The sequence below is a fragment of the Carettochelys insculpta genome, chromosome 2 (assembly GCF_033958435.1).
Source record: "Carettochelys insculpta isolate YL-2023 chromosome 2, ASM3395843v1, whole genome shotgun sequence".
Taxonomy (NCBI): Eukaryota; Metazoa; Chordata; order Testudines; family Carettochelyidae; genus Carettochelys; species Carettochelys insculpta.
The window spans coordinates 259,409,016-259,429,845 of NC_134138.1; the positions used below are offsets into that span (position 1 = coordinate 259,409,016).

General features: G+C 45.9%; 1 protein-coding gene across 6 annotated transcripts in view; it reads left to right on the forward strand.

Annotated features, from left to right (window-relative positions):
- DIP2C (disco interacting protein 2 homolog C) overlaps window positions 1-11,796 on the forward strand; it is a 489,268-nt gene extending 477,472 nt beyond the window's left edge. For all 6 annotated transcript variants that reach the window (XM_074985037.1, XM_074985039.1, XM_074985041.1 and 3 more), the window contains 3 exons: window positions 65-239; window positions 4,510-4,633; window positions 8,264-11,796. In XM_074985037.1, coding sequence (XP_074841138.1) covers window positions 65-239; window positions 4,510-4,633; window positions 8,264-8,516 — 552 coding nt within the window. In that variant the 3' untranslated portion in view covers window positions 8,517-11,796. The remainder of the gene's footprint in view (window positions 1-64; window positions 240-4,509; window positions 4,634-8,263) is intronic.
- The last annotated feature ends 9,034 nt before the right edge of the window (window positions 11,797-20,830 follow it).

Consider the following 20,830-nt stretch of genomic DNA (forward strand, 5'->3'; position numbering starts at 1 on the left):
TTCAAGAATTCCTCACCCTGGACAGATACTTTAATTAATGCCAGTGTAATTGCTTTTAACTCAGATATGGGTTCACAGTGCTCATAATGCCAGTGGATATTTCACCATATATGGAGATGAATCTCTGCAGTCAGATCACTTTAATTCAAGACTCAGCTTTGGAGACACACAGACTATATGGGCTCGGACTGGCTATTTGGGGTTCTTGCGGAGAACAGAACTTACAGATGCAAATGGAGGTAAGAACACTAATTCCATTTGAAAATGTATGTATGTACAGAGCTTTGAAAGTGCTATAAAGTTGTTCATTCTCTTGTAGCCTGCTCTGTTGTCGGCATCAACATTCACCATCAACACTCTCTAATCCTCCAAAGAAGCATTTTCAAAATAGAGGTCAATAAGAAAATAAAACAGTGGAACACAATGCCTGCCAAAAATGGCTGTCTGGTTGTATTCCTTTTTATTACGTGTGTGCTTCTGTACATTTTCTATACCCGCTGTAAGCTCCAGGAAGAAGAGACCTCCTGATTCTATCTAGCTGGTGTCGCTAAAGCTTTTTGTCTGGAGGAATATGGAATGTTGATATATATTTTGCCCCACTGCTGCAGTTGCATCTCAAGAACACATCCTTGTTTATGCAACACTGCTGCATGGTTGGGCTTTAGGCTGTTTGGGGGGACCTCTCTCAGATGGTAATCCTACTTTTTCTGTGAAGTTGTTAGCAAAAGTTGCCCTGTTTTTGAACTCACACCATCTTTATTACAGTAGGATCCAATAATAAAAAATTCCTATAAGCTGCAGCATGGAAAAGAAGATAAAAGGAATGTTTTTTTCAGGGGCGCATGGGGCCATATCACTACTGACACATCCTATTTTTATGTAAGCAAAGAAACGCTGTGAGGAAAAACACAGTCCCTGTGGCTGAAATTCTGTTTGGGAAATAACTCCAGCTGGCAAAATCCAGGGCCTGGCTGTGATGACAGCTGAGACTGGTAGCAAAATATCATTTCAAGTGTGCCAGTAGCATTCACAGTGCCCCGGTAAGAACCAGCCAAATCTGTTGGAATAGAATCCCGTCAGATAAATTTGGTAAGTCTGGAGCTGTGGGTAGAATGGCTGTGCATTAGGATTACAGTCCAGTTCCTCATATTTAGATTTCCTTAAAGGTGTTTAATTTCATAAGCATTTTGGGGGATTTTCTTGCTTTAATAATTATTTTATCCAGGAAAATGCCCTGAAGCTATAAAGGGTTCTGAGAATCAGCAGTTGCGAAGGGAAACCCTGAGCACCACCCTTCAATCAGAGGATCCCTGCTGGGTCAAAGCCCCATCCTCCCCCTGCCTGGAGGTGCCCCTCACACCATCCTTTCGCTCTCTGCAATCCCTGTCACTGCTGTCCAGTTCTGCCCCCCAGCGGTCCTGTGCCCAGCTCAGCTCTTTGTCCTCTCTGTCCCCCCCACCAGCCCTAGCCCAGCACAGCTCTCCATCTCTTCAGTGCCCAGCTCAGCCCCTTCCCTCAGTGTTCCCTACCCAGCTTGGCCCCTTCCCTTCTATCCCACCAATCCACCTCATCCCTCCCACAAGCTCTTCTATGCCCACCTTGGACCCTTCCCCTTTCTGCCCCAGCCCAGCCCACCTTTGCCCTGCAGTAGCCCTGTACCACACCACTTGGCTCCTTTCTCCCAGCCGTCCCTGCCTTTCTCTGCCCCCACTCTCTGCTCTTTTCCCTTCTCAGCCTGGTTCCCCCTCAGCCCTTGCTCCACAAAGTCCCGTTCCTGGCTTTACTGCAGAGCTCAGTCCCACCTTCTCTTCCCAGCGCAGCTCTCCCCTCCCCACTCACTAACACAGATGCAACGTCCAGGTCCCCTCCTGCCCTGCAGCTCCACTGATATGAGGTCCGGGACTCCCTGCAGTCCAACCACACCGTACGGCAGTGCCACAGTGGACCCCTGACTTACTTGTAGGTTGTGTTCCTGGGCAACCACGTGTAAGTCAATTTAGTGTAACTCAGGTCCGGGTGGCTATGGGTCCCAGCTTGCAGGAGCCTGGCAACTGCTGTTCTGGTCAGTTTCCTGGCTCCTGGGAGTGGCAGGCAGTTGGGAGCCAGGCACAGCAGCACCAATCAGTTTCCCAACTCCCCACCACTTGCGGGAGCCAGGAAACTGAGCAGCACTGCTGTGCCTGGCTCTGGGCTCCCTGCCACTCATAGAAGCCATGCAACTGACCAGTGCAGCACCGCAAGTCAGTTTCCAGGCTCCCACAAGCAGAGGGGAGCTGGGAGACAAACTGCCGCCTGATTCCCGGCTCCCCGCCACTCACGATTTCAATTCACATCGTTGCAAGAAATGCGTAAGTCGAAATCATGTAGGTCGGGGGTCTGATGTACGTAAAAGGGCGGGGACCCAGGCGGGGCTACAGCAGCAGCCGCCCCTTTCTGGGCCCCTATGCAATTCTCCCCAATCCCTGTCAGCAGGCCTGAGTGGCACCTCTCTCAACTCCCTCTTCAGCCAGACAGATGCTGTTCTACATAGGGTCAGGGGATGTCTTCATTGAGACTTCATCTCCATCGCCACAGCCAACATATTTCCTCTTACGGGTGACATTTGTTATTTTAGGATGAGCCTAAGGTCTCAGAGGAACTCTCATCTCAGTTTAGGGTTCGCTGGTTTGTTTTTTTATGCTATGAAACACATTCCATCTCATCAGTCATTTGCTACCCAGGATATAACATGTAACACCATCATGGGCAGCCACCATAGTGGTTTAAGCCAGGGATGAGCAAAACTCCCCACTATTTGTCCGTGCAATTAGCAGCCCTCGCCCCGGACAGCCCTGGAAGCGAGCGGTGGTCTCTCAGAAGTGACGTGCTGCGTTCCCTCAGCAAGCAGCAGCGGAGGCCTCAGGGCTAGTCGGGGTGGCAGCGGCTAAATCAGCTTTCTGAATGCCACGCTCTCTTTTGAGAAGCTCAGCTTTTATTTTCAGCTCGTTCAAAGAAGAGAGACCATGAAAAAAAATTTATAAATCTTTTTTTTTTTTTTTTTTTTTTTTTAATCAGTTGGACCCACAGGATCATCGCCCTGATCCTGGCACTAAACAAAAAGAGGCCGATAGTAATTGTTTTAGTTGTGTAACTTACACTGCTTCTTACTGTGAGGGATTCTCAGCAGCAATGAAGCTTTAAACAAAATATGATCTTCTCTCTTCATATCAGACTCTGAGAAGCTTCAAAGCAAGCCCAATCCAGGGTGCCTCAACGAATTAAGCCTGAACGCATATTATAAAATAGAATTAATATTTGTAAAGGAAAACTCCTGCTGGAGCTTGGGCCCAGAGCCAGTGCTTGGGAGATCTCTGCATGCTGCAGAATGGGGATTTACTTTTCCTGAGCGCCTTCCCTGGTGGGAGCAGGGACTGAGTAGCTGGCAGGTGCTGATCTGGTCCAGCCTAGGAGCCGAGTTGTCTGATCTGCGTAGTGTGTGAAACCTTCTTGCTGCTTTGACCACACTGTCTCCCCAGCCTCTCCTGCTAGAAGCTGCAAACAGAGCCATTTGTAAGGCGTGGGGCAGGCTGTGTGCAGTGGGAAGTTCGAACACTCCCCCGTCGCTCACTTCCTTGCAGGAGGGACATTAATCAAGCTGCTGTCCTGCAGCAAGACCACACCCTCCTCCCAGGAGAGACACCCAGGGTGAGCTGCTGCCTCAGAGGGGGGAAAAAAAACCAAAAAACAAGAGACTGCTCTCTGCAGAGCTCAGCATAATAGGAGCAGAGTGGCTGTGGGGAAGGTAACGGAGGATGTGCAGAACGGTCAGCCTGATTGCGCTGTGCCCCTCCTTACAAAATGTCACACACCCCAAGGGGCCGTGACTCCCACTTTGTGCACCCCTGGCTTCAGCTACCAGACTTGACCTATTCAGAGCTTCATGATAGACGCAAATCCCACATGGGCCAGTTTTACTCATTATACTTCAGAGGCAGCGAACAGAAGAACTCACTCACAGCTCGTTATGTGAAGCCTCAAAAAGTGAGATTCCCTCGGCCCCACATGCACCCTTCTTAAGAGCAGAGATTGATCTGGTGTCAGCTAAACATTTCTCCTTCTCCCATGTTGTGCTCAGCTACCTGATTAGCAGAGCCCTGTGCAGATACAAAATTGGTATCCACATCTACATCTGCAAAAATCCACAAATAGCCTCATCCATCTCCGCAGATGCAGTTATAAAGCAGATATCCAGAAATTTACATGGTTCTGAATCCAAAATTTTTATCTGCATCCACAGCTCCAAAAACAAGATTTGCAGAGCTTTACTGATTAACTGCTGCCCTCCAGCCTGTGTTGCATCTCAATAATCGGGATCATATACAACTTGTAAAGTGCTTTCAGTCTTCTCAAATTCAAAGATGCTTTATAAACAGAACGTTATTATTTTACTTATTTACAAACATGGCTATTTTTATAATTCATTTAATGCAGTGGAGATGTAAATCATTGCTTTTCCCTCTCTGTAACTAGAGCGACATGATGCACTTTATGTTGTGGGTGCACTAGATGAAGCCATGGAGTTACGAGGGATGAGATATCATCCGATCGATATTGAGACATCAGTAATTAGAGCACACAAGAGCATCACGGAATGGTGAGTGTTGTGAAACACTGTGAATCTTGTATGAAACTGTAGCCTGTAAGATATTTTCCGCATTTTTACTTGGATAGTGCAGTTGATTCAGCAAATATGCAGTGGTCCAAGAGTTGATAATCTGACCATAAATATGCACTCGTTAAGCAAGCATTTGGCATATGCAGCTTTTATCAGAAGGGACAATTTTCTTTATCCTTTAAAAAAATGGTAACATGCTGTTTCGTGGTAATGATGAGTTTGGGATTTTATGAGTTATTTTTAGCAGTGAGATTTGGAAGGTTAGGAGTCTGTTTCTTCAGTTGTTTTTTGGAATTCCTTTAGAAAGCAACACAGCAAGTTAGTTTCATTATGGAGCTGAGACCAATTATTGATGAAGCATCAAGATGCTGAGTTAGTGTGTATCTGCTTTTCACAGGTGTTTGTCCATCTTCATTCTTAGCATTTATAAATTGTGTATTATTGTTTGCAAAGGGACAATCCTATACTCGAAATAAACGTTCTGTAAATGCATGAGGTAAAATTTTCAAAAGTGTCTTTGTCCTCCATTGACTTTCAGTGAGATTTAGGTGCTTTATGAAAACTTCATCCATTATCAGTATATATTTTGCTTTCTGCCTAGTCTCTTCTAGACTTAGGGCATTAATTTTACATCTGCGAGTCTCTTGCTCATTCTGTTTTTCAGTATTTTCCATAATTATGGGGAGAAATGGACACAGCAGTGGGATTTGGACAGGTGACTTCTATACCATCTGTATTCAGGCCGGCTGACAGGGGATAGTTGCCCTGGGGCCCGGCAATGAAAAGGGGCCTGAGTTCCTGGCTACTGCCACTACTGCTGCAGGAGCAGCGGCACCAGTTGGAGCTGGGCCCTTAGAATCGGTGCTGTAGCGCATCGCTGCACGCTCCAGGCTGCTCTGTGGGCTGCCTGGGGAGTTGGGGGAAGCAGCACAGCACGCTCTGAGCAGTGCTGAGGACTGGCGGCACCCAGCCCAGCCCCCTCCACCAGAGGCCCTGACCCTTCTGGGAATGCAGAGCCAGGCACTTTCCTCCCCATCCCCGCCCACCTCGCCAGGGGCCCAGCAAGTCTGTCAGCCCCTCTGTCTGCGTTTAACATGTCATGTGGAAGACCGTATAAAAACATTCCCAGAATCCATTTCTGTCTTGCTGCCCGACTTAGCCGTGCATCAGTGGAGACCAAAGTTGCATTTTGAACACGTCATTAATAATGTAAGAAATCTTAAGAAATTATGTATGTTTGTTATTTCATAATGACTACACGATGCTGCCTCATTTAAACTTCTAACCTGGAGAGAGGAGCAGGGCGTATGTTGTGGGTGCATATGAAAAGAAGTGGCATTCCCTCCGTGCAAAATGCCAGAATATAGAAACCTACAGGAAGGATTGTGGATACATTTTTTTGGAAATCAGTTATTACAGCCCAGTTCCTTCTGAAGCCACTTACTGGTCCTGCCGGATGCGGTTAGCGTGATGGAATATTGCTGGTTTGGCAAGAAGGGAGTCATTTCCAACTCATTGGCTTTTGTTGGGTCTACCAAGCATGACTCTGACTTGTGGAAATGTGACCTTCATGGATCCCTAATTTTTTTCAACTCAAGAAGTCTAGAAAGCAAACGTGTACTCAAAACACAGCTATATCTGTGACCTTTAATGTGACCTTACCGGACCGCTGTGTGGAATGCATGAATATAATAAGATCCTTGACTCTACACAAAGGTGTCAGTCACCTGCAAATTTTAGCCATTGCATTTGAATTGAGGTTCCCACAATGCAAACTCCATTGTCAATTTTAACTCAACGCTAAGAACAATGCTTGGAACTTTCACGTTGCATTGCAAAGGTTCTGAACTATTGTCTATGTTTAGGGCTTAACTGTTATTTTTATGTATTCATGCATTCATTAGAAAGCCCCAATAAATCAAATAGAAATAGGCCCTTTTCTGCCTTCCATGAATCTGGCAGGACTGTGCACACATTGTGCTTCCCTGGCACCCTGTCTCTTTCCCTGAGTGTCTCCCATCCCTGCTTCTCCCTCTCTTCCTTTCCCCCTGAGCTTGCTGCACAATGTAGATTCAGAGTGAAGCATGCCAGGATGTTAAGCTACTGTGCTGTAGCCTGCCATGTGCTCACTGTGTGAACCCTGCAGCTGTGGACCAACAGCTCCTTTGCACACTTTCACCTGAACTTTGACAGAACTTCTACTTTGCGGTATCAGGGTAGTGCAGCAAACTGGAGTGCTGCAAACTTACACCCCAGCTTACTGTGCACTGACACTCCAAAGAGACGAGCTCTACATGCGCCTTAAAATCTGGGGGTAAGAGTGAGCCTGCAACATGCTGGAGTTTCAGTCTTGCAGTGCTCCAGTGATGTTTTGAGGCTCTGGAGGAGTTTAGGATGGGGCAGGGCTGAAATTGAGGGAAGAACATGCCAGTGTGCAAGAACTTGCCCCTTCCATGCTCCAGGTGCAGAGGTAAAGACTGGGTCCTTAATTGCTATGCTCCATTTGTATGATATAAAGCTTGGCACTTAAACTGGTTGCCCTTAGCTGGCAAATAAACCCAATATCACAAGCATTTAGTGTGGTCTGTAAAAGTGTAGTTGTCACTCCTTTTGCTTTTTTCGAAAAAGGGGGACAAGAAAGGAGAGGAAAGGAGAGGGAGGAGAGGTACCCCAAAGCACCAGTAGGGGATTTACGTAAAGGCTACATCTACACTAGCCCAAAACTTTGAAATGGCCCTGCAAATGGCCATTTCGAAGTTTACTAATGAAGCACTGAAATACATAGTGCTTCATTAGAATGCTGGCAGCCATGGCACTTCGAAATTGACGCGGCTCGCCACCACGCGGCCCGTCCAGACGGGGCTCCTTTTCTAAAGGACCCCGCCTACTTCGAAGTCCCCTTATTCCTAAGGGCAGATAGGAATAAGGGGATTTCAAAGTTGCCAGGGTCCTTTTGAAAAGGAGCCCCGTCTGGACGAGCCGCACAGTGGCGAGCCGCGTCAATTTCGAAGTGCCGCGGCTGCTGGCCTTCTAATGAGGTGCTGACTGTGTATTTCAGCACTTCATTAGTAAACTTCGAAATGGCCATTTCCAAGTTTGGGGCTAGTGTAGACACAGCCAAAAGCAAATGGGGCAGTTGTCCCAGAGCCCTCAGGCATGAGGGGCCCCACAGCTTCATAACTCCATTTTGTTTAAACAATTCACTTTAATGAGACCAATGTGTCACATCCTTATTTTAAAAATAATTTACAAGTAATTTTATTGGGAATCATGAGTAATATTAAGCATCAATAGATTTTAAAGCATAAATTGTAATCTTACATTAATATTTTAATATGTTTGGGGGTCTCTAGTAACTGTGTTGTACCAGGCGCCCATCTGTGCTTCATCTGCCCCAGCAAAACACAGTGTTAAACTGAGAGCACTGTTTGTGTCTCTAACTGCGAATGAATTCTCCCCCAGTCTGTGATATCCGTATGGAAAGGAGCCAGAAAGTAAAATATATTTAAAATGCCCACTGTGGGTAGACCATAGGACATGTCCTATGTCAGACTGGGAGAGAAACTGATGAAATGAGCTTCTAATAATTATGTTTTTCATGTATTCCAGTGCGGTGTTTACCTGGACAAATCTGTTGGTCGTTGTAGTAGAGCTGGATGGATCAGAGCAAGAAGCCTTGGACCTGGTTCCTTTAGTCACCAATGTGGTCCTGGAGGAACACTATCTGATTGTAGGGGTCGTGGTGGTGGTGGACATTGGTGTAATTCCTATCAACTCCCGTGGAGAGAAACAACGTATGCACCTACGAGATGGATTTTTGGCAGACCAGCTAGATCCCATATATGTGGCCTACAACATGTAGTCTTGTATCTTCAGGCTTCCATGGACTTTACTATAGATGTATAAAGTTTTTTGGTGTCCACTAAAAATGTGCAGATCAGAGGGTGATACTCATCAGAATGGACCTGTATCTATTATGACTTTTCAAAGCAGTCACAGTTTGTGGGAAATAAAATGTGAAATGTGTTTTCTTTTACCACTAAATTTTAGCACAGAAGGACTTGGGGTACTGCCCTTAGGTTTGTTGGAAAAAGCCCATTTTAGATTTGTTTTCTTATTGGATGAAACTGCTTTCTGAGTAAACGTGGCTTTGTATTTTATATTGCATAAAGCTGAAGTAGCTAATTTTTTTTATTCTGCCCTCAAGTGGATTCTTTTTAGCAATTTACATACTATGATGAAGGATTATGTTTAATTGTTTTGATGCATCATTAAAAGAATTTACAAATACAGATCCATTACTAATTTAAGCCATTTTAGATCCCAACAATTTAGGAAATTATGTAAAGGTACGAGGAAAATGCCCCAAATAGCACCTTCCAATCAGAGTTCTAGCAACTTTCCTGTCAGAGATGCTGAAAGCACAAAGGCCAAAGAGCCTTTGATACTAGTGTTAGAATTGAACAAATTTATAAATAAGGTGTATTTCAGCAATGAACTTGCAAATATCTTTGTACTAAACTAAAAAGATAAAATAAGTTAACTACTTCTTCTGTAATTATGTACAAAATGTTTAATTTATTTTGATCTCTTTAGAAGTATAAAAGAAAAAAACATTCAAGAATATTAATCTCTTGTAATGTTTGCTAATATAAAAACAAAGTGTTGTATTATCTTGAGTGGATAGTATCACATCAAATATATATATATGAAATAGAAATTCACTAATGACAAAAAAAGATTTTAAAGTTTAAAATGCAGTACTTGTCACTTGCATGGTATCTCCCACTGTAGATAACCAAATGTTACTCACCTTTTTTGTTTTTTTGTTTTTTTAAGAGAGAGAGAAAGCAATCCTGGATTGCTAAATATCCATGTCTAAAAAAATCCTCTAGATACCAGCAAGTGGAATTATTGCTGCCTTTGAGGCAGTGAATGAATTTAAGACTAAAAATGCACTATAAGATTTTTTTTCTTTGCCATGGAGTCAACAATGAATATTTGTGCTGGCATGTGCATACACTTGTTAGACTTTAGGAAAGGCAGGTTGAAGAATAGCACTGTTTTGTAGCTGCATTACTTTGTTGCACACTTTTTTTTTCATCATTTCAGTTGGTGTTTTTGTTGTGATTAAAAAAAGCTTAGGTGGTTATTTGCATAGAGTTATCAATTTGCCTCTCAGCTGGTCCATTTAGCTTGGTGGCTAATACATCCAGTTTACACATGTAGAAAACTATTGTTTTAATGGTCTTTAACTTATTCTTTGACAGAGAATAACATAGAGTCATTATGATTGATTTAGCACAAATTGTGCATCTGCTAATGAGTCCCTAGACCAAGTTAACTGACCCAGGAACTGAACTGCCTGTTTTAAGGAACTGAGTCTCAAAGTCTCAAACTGAGGCTGTCTGTAGGGAAGAGCAGGAAAACCTTTATCACAGCTGCCTTTGTTTTACTGCCTTTGAGTAAAAAATAATCTTCAGTTTCCAGTTCCATTGTCTCTGTTTCCTTTAACTTTCATAGTCCTGTCATTCCTTTGTAACCCAGTTGACCTGTGTGTGATCGAGAGTGGGATTTACCAGCAGCAGTCCAAGAATGCTTTTCTTAATGTCCAGAATATGTTCATGTGCTGACTCTCATTACCAGATATGCATGACTAAGATTGTTGCAGGGCAAACCTAATGATTTCTAGAACCTGTATAAGGGATGTATTTTGTCTGCCTTTGGAAAATGTCAGTTCCAGCGGAGCCCTGCTAAAGATAGTTTTGTTTGGCTTCTAAGACACAGTGCTGGTTGTTGAAAATCTCTTAAAAAGATCAGGACATTTTAATCTGCATGTACAGTATAGAGCAACTTACTATGTAAGCCTTGTTTTATTTCAGACCACCCTTTCAGATTTCACTGTTCTGTGAATAGTTCTACACGTGCTCTGAAAATTAGTCCCTATATTCTGCCACTCCTCTGCTGCTGCCAGAAGGAATAAAATCTGTTCTGAATGGCAAATTATTGTAAGGATTCAGAAAAAATGTTGATTGATTACAACCATAATTACAGCGTGTGAACTTGTGAAGTCCTACTATTGCTGATCTCAGTACTGCAAAACAAACTTAGCTGTCATCTACAACATCAGTTTAACCTTCACTTGCAACTTTACTTGCATAGGAAAAACAACTGTAAATGCAGTTGTAAAACACAATTAATAACAGACCTCTTCTGCGCCCTGTCATCTGTGGTTTAAATTCTGAGTTAAGAGAAATGATCAACTGAATTTCTAGTTTGGTTATGCAAGCAAAAGGAAGGAAACACTTACGTACCATCAGAATGAGCAATAAAGAAGGATTGTTCTGTACTAGAAATTGTACTGTAGATAAACCATTCATGAGAATGTATAAAATGTTTGTCTTGTGACCTTGTGCTTTTGAAGTCAGACAAAACCATGTAACCAATTTGATGCACATGCACAAAAAAGAGGGTACACAATGAACATTTAAACACAAAACTAATCAAACAGGAGCAGATTCCTCATGGTGCTTGTTTATTATATATATTTAATCCTGCTTGACACTTTACCCAAGGGAAGATTGTCCCTTTTATCAGTTGAATGTTAGCAGCGTTATTTCATAGAGTGTGGTGACTGGTTAGAGAAATTCATGTAACTCAGCCAATCACAATTTAACAAAAATTTTTATGTGCAAAGGACAGCAATCTTGTATGTTAAACCACCAGTACGCTTTGTACATCTGTGATAACGCCTGTTTTATATTCAAATGAACAAATAAAAGCTTTTATTTTTGTTGCTCTGAAAATATCAGTTTCTTAATTAGTCATCTAAAAATGAGGTTTCTGGAGCCACCTGGGTTCTGTGAAAGAATATTGATAGGTATGTTGTAATTTTATTTTGTTTACTTCTCTTGTTGCATAATTTATTAGTAAGTTCATTATACTTTTAACAATGTTTAAATACTGGTGTGAGCATTAATTGCTAAAAGACTTTCGTATGGCAACAAATGTTTTATGTGAAATGTTTTTTTAATTTTTTTTAATATATTGAAATATACTGTTCACATTTTTGCTGAAAGTGTGAAGATTATTGTAAGCCTGGTAACATTTTGTGAGAAGCAATAACAAGTATTAGTACTGTAACACTCCTTAAGTTTGTCACATCACTTTTGTTGCAAGGAATTGCCACTAGCAGATTCCAAATAAGTCACCGTTAAGTTATTCGTCTAGGTGTTTTTAATTTTTGTTGAGCTCTCTGAGACAGTGTGACGGTATAGTACACACATAGTACATGGGTAACTGGTAAGCATCAAATACCTAAGACAGAACCTCTAGGTAGCTCACAACATTTTTGGATTATCTCTCTGTAGCATTGAGAACAATGTCACTGTGATTTCACTGGGTCCTCTCCAGATATTTACAGTAAACACTGTATTATCCAGTGTCCCTGGAGAACCAGGGATTCCAGATAATGTGCTGGTTTGCCGATTAGTAGAGCTGGGGCCAGCAGTCCACCCTGCTCTACCCCTCCTCACCCGAGCCAGGCAGTGCTCAGCTGGCCCCATGGCAGCAGGACACTGGTTCCCTGCATCAGCCAGCGTCATGGCAGCCAGTCCTGCAGCAGCCAACCAGGGCTGGGACACCACCCTCACCACAGCTGGCCCTGGCTGGGACACCAGCTCCCTGGTCCTAACCGGGACACCAGTCATGGGTGGCAGCCCCACCTGGGCACACTGGTTAATAAAGTCTGCTGGTTATTCAAATGCCAGATAAACAGGTTTTTAGTGTAATGGTTTGAAAGGTTCCCTGCTCATGACCAATAGTTTATGACTTTTGGAAACCAATTGCTAGTTTCTCTATTCATACAGGAAGCTCCTAAGGCCCTCGTTTATTCCTTATCTTCAAGATTTGATTTTGGATGAATGAAATGTTCCAGTCAGTATTTCGTTACGAGCCTAAGTGAAAAGCTGAGTGGGTTAAATCTACTTCTTAACTGCTTATGAATGAGAAACCTGGAAGCAGTTTCAACAGGCAAACATGACCATCCATAAGAGTGAATTCTTCCAGTTTAAGGTTGAGGCAGAGTTGGGGAACTTGCACTGGGATGGGAAGTTGTGGTATAGAAATTTGCACTCTTACCGGCCATAGTGTGTGGGTGCGTCTACGCTTGCATTCCTCTTTCAAAAGAAGTTTGCAAATGAGGTATAAAATTTGCATATTTGGCCCCTCATTTGCATATTCTTATTTCGAAATAAGAAAGCCAGTGTAGACACTGCTCTTTCGAAAGTAAACCCCATCTTCAAAAGAATCTTTCTTCCCATTAAATAAAGGGCTCCATTTTTTCCAATGCAAATCCACCCACTACATTCTAGGATTACCACATCACACCATTTTTCAGAGAAGGGTGGCCTAATGCAACAGAGAGTCCATGTCTGCACTAGCCCAAATCTTCAAAATGGTCATATTCAGCGCTTCATTAGGGTGCTAGCGGCTGTGGCACTTCGAAATTGCTGCATCTTGCTGCCCTGCAGCTCGTCCAGACGGGGCTCCTTTTCGAAAGGACCCCAGCAACTTCAAAATCCTCTTATTCCTATCTGCTGTTAGGAATAAGGGGATTTCACAGGTGCCAGGGTCCTTTCGAAAAGAAGCCCCGTCTGGATGAGCTGCGCAGCAGCGAGCCACATCAATTTTGAAGTGCCGCAGCCACTGGCATGCTGATGAGGTGCTGAATAAGTATTTTAGTGCTTCATTAGTAAACTTTGAAATGGCCATTTGCATGGCCATTTCAAAGTTTTGGGCTTGTGTAGACACAGCACTAATAATCTAAATCTAAAGGCAGAAATTACTTTCTTTAATGTCATGCTTTGGTGAATTTGCAAGAGAATTTGTGGAAAGTCGTGTGCAGAAACAGAAAAGTGAAGGAATTCCAAGTGTAAGTGACAGATATCTGGGAGAAAGAAAAAGTGAGGATGGCTGCATAGACAAAGAGTAATGATCCTATATGGTTTTGATGGTCAGAAATAGATATCTCATTGAAGTTGAGAGGAAGCCAATAGAAGGGCTCGAAGAAAGTGATGAAGAGGAAGATGATTTTTAGCAGCAGTATGTTGTATGGCTAGGTTTGCCAGCATTCCATTATTTTTATAATGTTGACAGAAAATGGTGTGTTTTTTAATATTTTTCCTATTCTTAATCAATTTAAATTCTCATTTGGGGAAATTACGGGGGCAAAACAATTATGAATTGATAATTAAGAATTCAGAATGCTAAAGCCTCATGTAACTATTAAAACATAAATTTTCAAAATCCCATAGCAAAATACACCAAGTAAGTATGCTTAAACTCATAGCTGCATTGTTGTTTCTTGTCTATCGTAAATGTTCATTACTATTAATGGAAAAAAGCTTTTTGTAGGGTTGAGTATACACAGTGAAATCAACACTTATTGATACTCCTGGGAGTATTGTGCTTCATTTATGTCCCCTGCTGGTTTTTTTCCCTGAAAAATAATAAATTATTTCACAGCAGTGCTGCAGTTACATCTGTTGCCCACCAGGTTTGCTGTAACAGGAGAAGAAAGGGCAGCTGTCTAACAAACTGGAGTAGTTAGCTAAGGAGAGGGCAGAGGGAGGTGTCAGAGGCTGCATTCTTCACCATGGTATGCCAAGAGGTCCAGGTGAGGAGGCACAAAATATGGGGGATGTGCCTACAGAAACTCTCCCATCAAACGCCTGCTGTCAGGATGGCAGAGAAAGTCAACCTAGTATACATCGATTCTAGGTACGCTATTCTCGTAGCTGGCGTTGCATATTTTAAATACACTTTCTCCCCTCGTGTAGACCTGGGCATAGAACAGAGCTCAGACAGGCTAGTGAGGGAAACAGACTGGGGCCAGGTTACAGAAGCAAGTGGGGTGCCAATGTTTAGAGAAGTTGAATGGAAGTGGGGGTACAAGGATACATGGGAAAGGGGATGCAGGAACACATGCATAAGGGGATTCAGGGACTCACAGGTAAAGGGAAATGGGCTTCTGGGACACATGAGGGAAGAGGGATTGTAAGGATGCCTGGGGGCAGGGCAGATAAATGCCTGATTGGGAGAAGCTGGGGTAAGCAAGGGTCTGTATGGGAGGATGCTCCCTAACAATTCCTTCACTGCCCCCCCAAAAAATAAATTCACCCTACATCTCCCACCGTACACTTAACAGCCCTACAATTTCACTTCCACTCTCCTGCCCAGCAATTACTTCCTTGTCCTTTCTCTGTTACTCCAGACTCCCCCAAGCCTTTGCATTATTTTTGAGGGGCATAGGGAATAGTTTCTGTATTGTAGTTTAAATGAGCCCTCATTCAAAGTTCTGTACTAATACAGCCACTGTTTGCCAAAAACATTTCCTGAGTCTTTTTTGTATCCTTATTATTACAGATATGCTTATTGATAGGTATTTTGAAATAAATTACCAAGATAATTGCATTATTTTGACAAATTAAGCAGAGTTTTGCAGAATTTTAAGAAATTATGTGCTGACCTTTCAATCTGAAACAAAATGGCCCCAGGAGTATACTGATAAAATATCTCCTCTTTCTAAAAGCCTGTGTATAGAGTGGGGAGGAGCAGGATGAGGCAAAGGCAAGGAGGCTGGACCACTGATCGTGAAACAAGTAGCAAGCCATAGAAAAGGTGAAAATGTTCAGAACTAGGTGCCTAAATTCATGTGCCTGAATTTTATTACATGGCCATCTAAATAAAATAGTAGCCTTCTCTTACAATGAATGTTGGGATGTTACTAGCTTAGAAACAAAGGACAATTATTTAATTATTTAAACAGAGGCTTGGGCAAATTTAGGGACTTGATCTTGACTTTGGTTCAGAGGTGCTACAAATGCAATAATAGTCAAGGGAAAATTAGCAGCAGCCTAACTATCAAATCATGGAGGTTGTCAAGGTGCATGAGAGAGCAGACTGATGGAGCATGACATGCATAGCGTTGGGTGGGGGGGTTGGTTTTCCGCAGATTGGAATTGGCAGCTGGATGTAATGTCAAACCAGTGCAAGATCAAATGCCTCACAGTGATGGGTAGGACCAACATTTGAGAGAAAAAAAACCCTGGTTCTTCTTCGAGTGTCCCCGTGGGTGCTCCACATTAGGTGTCAGGCTCACCCGGCGCCGCAGATCGGATCTTCCAAGCAGTTTCTGCCAGACCGCGCATGCGCCGGTGCGCGCCGCTCCCTTGCGCGCTCCTGGCCACGTGCGCGATCCGGTCCCCGCCAGTTCCTCTTAACCGCTGTCGGCTGCAGACGGAATCCGACTAGGCTACGGCCAAGTTAACGTATTCAATGGTTTTAGCTGTTTTCTTTAAAGTTTTCAAGTTCTTAGTCTATTGTTAAGTTAGCCAGTTGTTATTTTCAAAAAAAAAAAAAAAAAAAAAAACCAAGAAACAACAAGCAGGACGGAATTCAGTCCAGTCCTAGTAACAAGCGGAGCACCGGAGGCCAGGAGCCTAGGGCCATTAGCCCTCCTGCCGCGGCAGGCTATCCGAGAGGGAGAAAACAGCACAGAGAAGGTGCTAAGTACCCCATTAACAACTAAAAGACTCGCCAACAATGTCCTCTTCAGGATTCAAGAAATGTGAGTCTTGCTGAGAGGCAATGCCAGCATCTGATGGGCACAGTCACTGTATAAGGTGCCTTGGGGAGTCCCATGTCACGCAGAAATGCTCCTTCTGTGCAAAATTAACAGCCAGAGCAAGGAAGGACAGGGAGATGCGGCTTAAAATGCTGCTATTCGACAAGGCCCTCCAGCCAGACGTGCCGGAGCGGCCGCAGCAGGAGGGACCCTCCGGGGCCCATAAAAGGAAAGCCGCCTCCCTCACCCCATCAGCGCAAAAACGGAGGAAAGTCTCCCCAACCCGATCCCTGCCGGCAGCAACAGCGAGCGGGACAGGAGGAGCGCACAGCCCCCAGCAGCAACAACAGCTGATCAGCGGCGGCACGGAGAGCCACGTGGAGGCGGCTCAGCCTCCGATGATCAAACAGCCACCCCGCACCGCAGGCAGGGCGGCGGCTAAACAAGCACCGGTACCGGCGGCACCACAGGCAGCGGCACCGACCCCCGGGGAACCGGCGGTGCAGAGCGCGCAGGCACGCAGCCTGCAGGCACCGGAGGACACCGCCCATGCGGCACCGCCCATGAGCGTGCCGAGAACAGCATGGATGGGGCCGAGATCCCCTGAACGTCAGGGGGCAGAGCCACCCCCTCAAGAGAGGGGGAAGGCTGCACAGAAAACAAGGCACCGCAGCCTCTCCAGACAGGGCTGCAGAGTTGCTTTCTCTCAGCCCTCCACTCATGCTGCAGACTCCAACTAGAAGGCAGGGGTCCCCCCTAGCCTACCCGGAGCCCCCGTCTCCATTTTTACAATGGCTGGCTGCGACCACCTTCACCCTTCTTGGGGTTTGAGACGCTGGAGTACTATCACAAATCGCTGTCTCCAGTGTCCCATGTCTCTCGACGATCTCGCTCCCCCAGATGCAGGGGGTACACACCAAGGGAGTGGTCCAGGTCACCTTCCCAAGAACAGTGCCCATGCTGCCATTGTCATCCCTATCACGCGGGGCATAGACACCACCAGCAGTCTACCAGGGAAAGATCCCCACAGACGGTCCCATATCCCCAAGGGCAATTGTGAATGGGGACAGAGACTCAAGTATCTCAGGGGGAACTGGTTATGGAACCCCGAGATTTTCCCTTGCAAGCTTCCAGCGAGCGGATGTACCATCGCCAACAGGAACCGGAAGGGTCCAGAGAGGCGTATCCTAGTGGTTCCTCGCTCTCCTCCCCGGACGAGGCTACGGCCCCGGGGGACGTCCATCCTCCAGACGATCTCAAACAGTTTCAAGAGCTGTTTAAAAGGGTGGCCTTCACGCAAGGCATCCAGACAGCAGAGGTGCAAGAGAAACACCATAAGCTCCTCAAAAATCTGAGACCTCCGGCCTCCTCCAAAATAGCAATACCGCTTGACGAAGCAATCTTGGAGTCCGCCACTATGATATGGCAGACCCCTGCGACTATTCCGCCTGTCCACAAGACAGCGGACAAGAAATACTTCATGCCGGCGAAGGGTGTGGAGTTCCTGTTCAGCCACCCACAACCAAATTCCTTGGTGGTGGAGTCGTCGCAACAAAGATCAAAGACATCTCAATTCAAGACAGGGGGAACAGACAAAGATGCCAAGAAGCTAGAGCTGTTCGGCAGAAAGGTCTACTCCTCCTCCACACTACTGTTGCGAATGGCAAATTACGCAGCGCATCTAGCGAACCACAATTTCAACAACTACACTAGGTTAACCTCCCTCATGGACTCGCTTCCAGAGGACAAGAAACCGGTGCTCAAGGCCATTGTGCAAGAAGGCTACGTGGCCTCGAGGACGGGAGTTCAGATCGCCCTGGATGTTGCGGACACAGCAGCACGCTCCACAGCTACGGCAGTGGTGATGCGAAGGGAGACTTCGGGTATACCGAGGGATCTGCAGTCAAAGATCGTCGATCTTCCCTTCGACTCGCAGAAGCTGTTTGCTGAATCAACTGACTCGGTCCTTCATTCCAGTAAAGATTCAAGAGCCACACTTAGGACCCTGGGGATTTACACCCCTCCATACAGAAAGAAAAAGTACTACCCTCAACAAAGACGGTACCAGTACCAGCAACAGCGTCCCCAGTACCACAGGGGTTACGAGCAAGGGCGACATCAACAGCACCAGCAGTACAGAACTCTCAGGAGACGTTCCCAACAGAGCCGTGCGTCCTCGGGGCAGGGCCAAAGGCCACAAGTTTGACACACAGATCCAGGGCTGCGCCATCACTACCATCGCACGAGGTCATCCGAAGCTCTTATTCCACCATCGCCTCCGACCATTCTACAACCAGTGGCAAAGGATCACCACAGACAAATGGGTGCTGGAGATCATAGCCACGGGGTACGCCATCCCCTTCCAGTCGCTCCCACCGCCACGACCTCCACCCAGGCCCCACCTCCAGGAGGCCTCCCACGTAGCGAGGCTGAAGCAGGAGGTTGACCATCTCATGCTCATAGGGGCAGTGGAAAGAGTGCCGGAGCAACTGCAAGGGAAAGGGTTCTACTCGAGGTACTTCCTCACGGAGAAAAAGACAGGAGGCTGGAGGCCCATCTTAGATCTTCGAGGCCTCAACCGGTACCTGCGCAAGCAACGCTTTCGGATGATCACAATCGCCTCCATCCTTACGGCACTAGACGATGGAGATTGGTTCGCAGCCCTTGACTTACAAGACTCGTATTTTCACATAACTATCTATCCGGCTCACCGACGATTCCTCCGGTTCATGGTAGGCAAAGAACATTTTCAATACAAGGTCCTACTGTTTAGCCTCTCCTCGGCCCCCAGAGTCTTCACCAAGACCTTGGCAGTGGTGTCAGCCTACCTCCACAGACGGGGGTATTTATATTCCCGTATCTGGACCACTGCCTACTCAAAGGGGCCTCAAAGGAGGAGGTACTACGCATGATACGCGTCACAGCAGGCGCGTTCTCTTCGCTCGGCCTAGTTATCAATCTGGCAAAATCAAAGATAGACCCCACACAGGACATAGAGTTCATAGGGGCTCGCATAAATTCTATTACAGCGAGAGTGTATCTACCAGAGACATGCTTTCCGGCCATCGGCTCCCTCGTGCAAGTCATCACCTTCAGCCCTACAGTGCCAGTTCTGACGTGCTTACAGCTGCTGGGCCACATGGCAGCAGCAACGTTCATAGTACAGAACGCCAGGTTACACATGCGCAGCATGCAGCACTGGCTGGCGAGTGTATACAAACCGGCAGCACACACCGTTCACAGGGTGGTGTCACCCACAACAGAGGTGCGCAAATCCCTGCAATGGTGGGTAAACCCCAAGAACTTGCTAACAGGGGTACCCTGCCACCAACCACAAATATCGGTTTTTCTTACTACAGATGCTTCCCTCATAGGGTGGGGAGCACACATGGGTGAAGAGGTGACACAAGGGCTGTGGTCCTCCACGGAGCAGTCACTGCACATAAATATACTGGAGCTCAGAGCAGTGTTCAAAGCCTGCAGACACTTTCGAGACCATGTACAAGGCAAAGTAGTTGAGATCAGTACAGACAATACCTCCACCATGTTTTATGTAAATCGGCAAGGAGGAGCTTGGTCCCATGCCTTATGTGCGGAAGCAGTCCGGTTGTGGAACTGGTGCATCGCCAACAATATAACCTTGAAAGCCTAGTACTTACCAGGCGCTCACAATTTGAAGGCAGACCAGCTGAGCAGGCGTTTCGCACTCGCGCACGAGTGGCAGATCCGTCCCGATCTGCTACGACCGATTTTTCACACATGGGGTTTTCCCCAGGTAGACCTGTTTGCCACTCAACACAACAAGAAATGCCCACAATTCTGCTCCAGGGCAGGACTGGGACGGGGGTCCCTGGGGGACGCATTCGTGATCTCCTGGAGGGGCCCCCTGCTTTACGCTTTTCCTCCCACAGTGCTGATCCACAAAGTCTTGCAGAAAGCCAGGAGGGAAGGAGCCCGAATGATCCTGATAGTCCCAACGTGGGATCGACAGCAGTGGTTCCCCCTACTTCTGCGCATGTCGGACCGTCCACCGATGCCCCTTCCGGTGGCGCCGGATCTGCTCACGCAAGCCCAGGGGTCCATAGTGCATCCGCACCCCCAAGGCCTGCGACTACAAGCGTGGTTAATCCATGGCTCAGCTCCCTAGAGAGCACATGTATGGAGGAAGTGCAACAAGTCCTAGAAAGTAGCAGGAGGACTTCCACCAGGAAGACCTACAAGCAGAAATGGACTCGCTTCACGGCATGGTGTTCTACCAGATAGCTAGCCCCCCTTTCGGTGCCTATACCTGTAATATTAGAGTATTTACTGGACCTCGAGAGGAGGACTTTCACTATCCTCGTTAAAGGTCCACCTTGCCGCCATTTCGGCGTTCAGACACGAAGAGGAAGGGCACACGGTGTTCGCCCATCCCATGGTTACCAGGTTCCTCAAAGGGTTGGTAAACCTATACCCGCCTCGGAAATCGCTTCCACCTTCGTGGAACTTGGATCTGGTGCTTAATGCGCTAACAGGACCGCCGTTCGAGCCTTTGGCCACAGTTTCCCTCC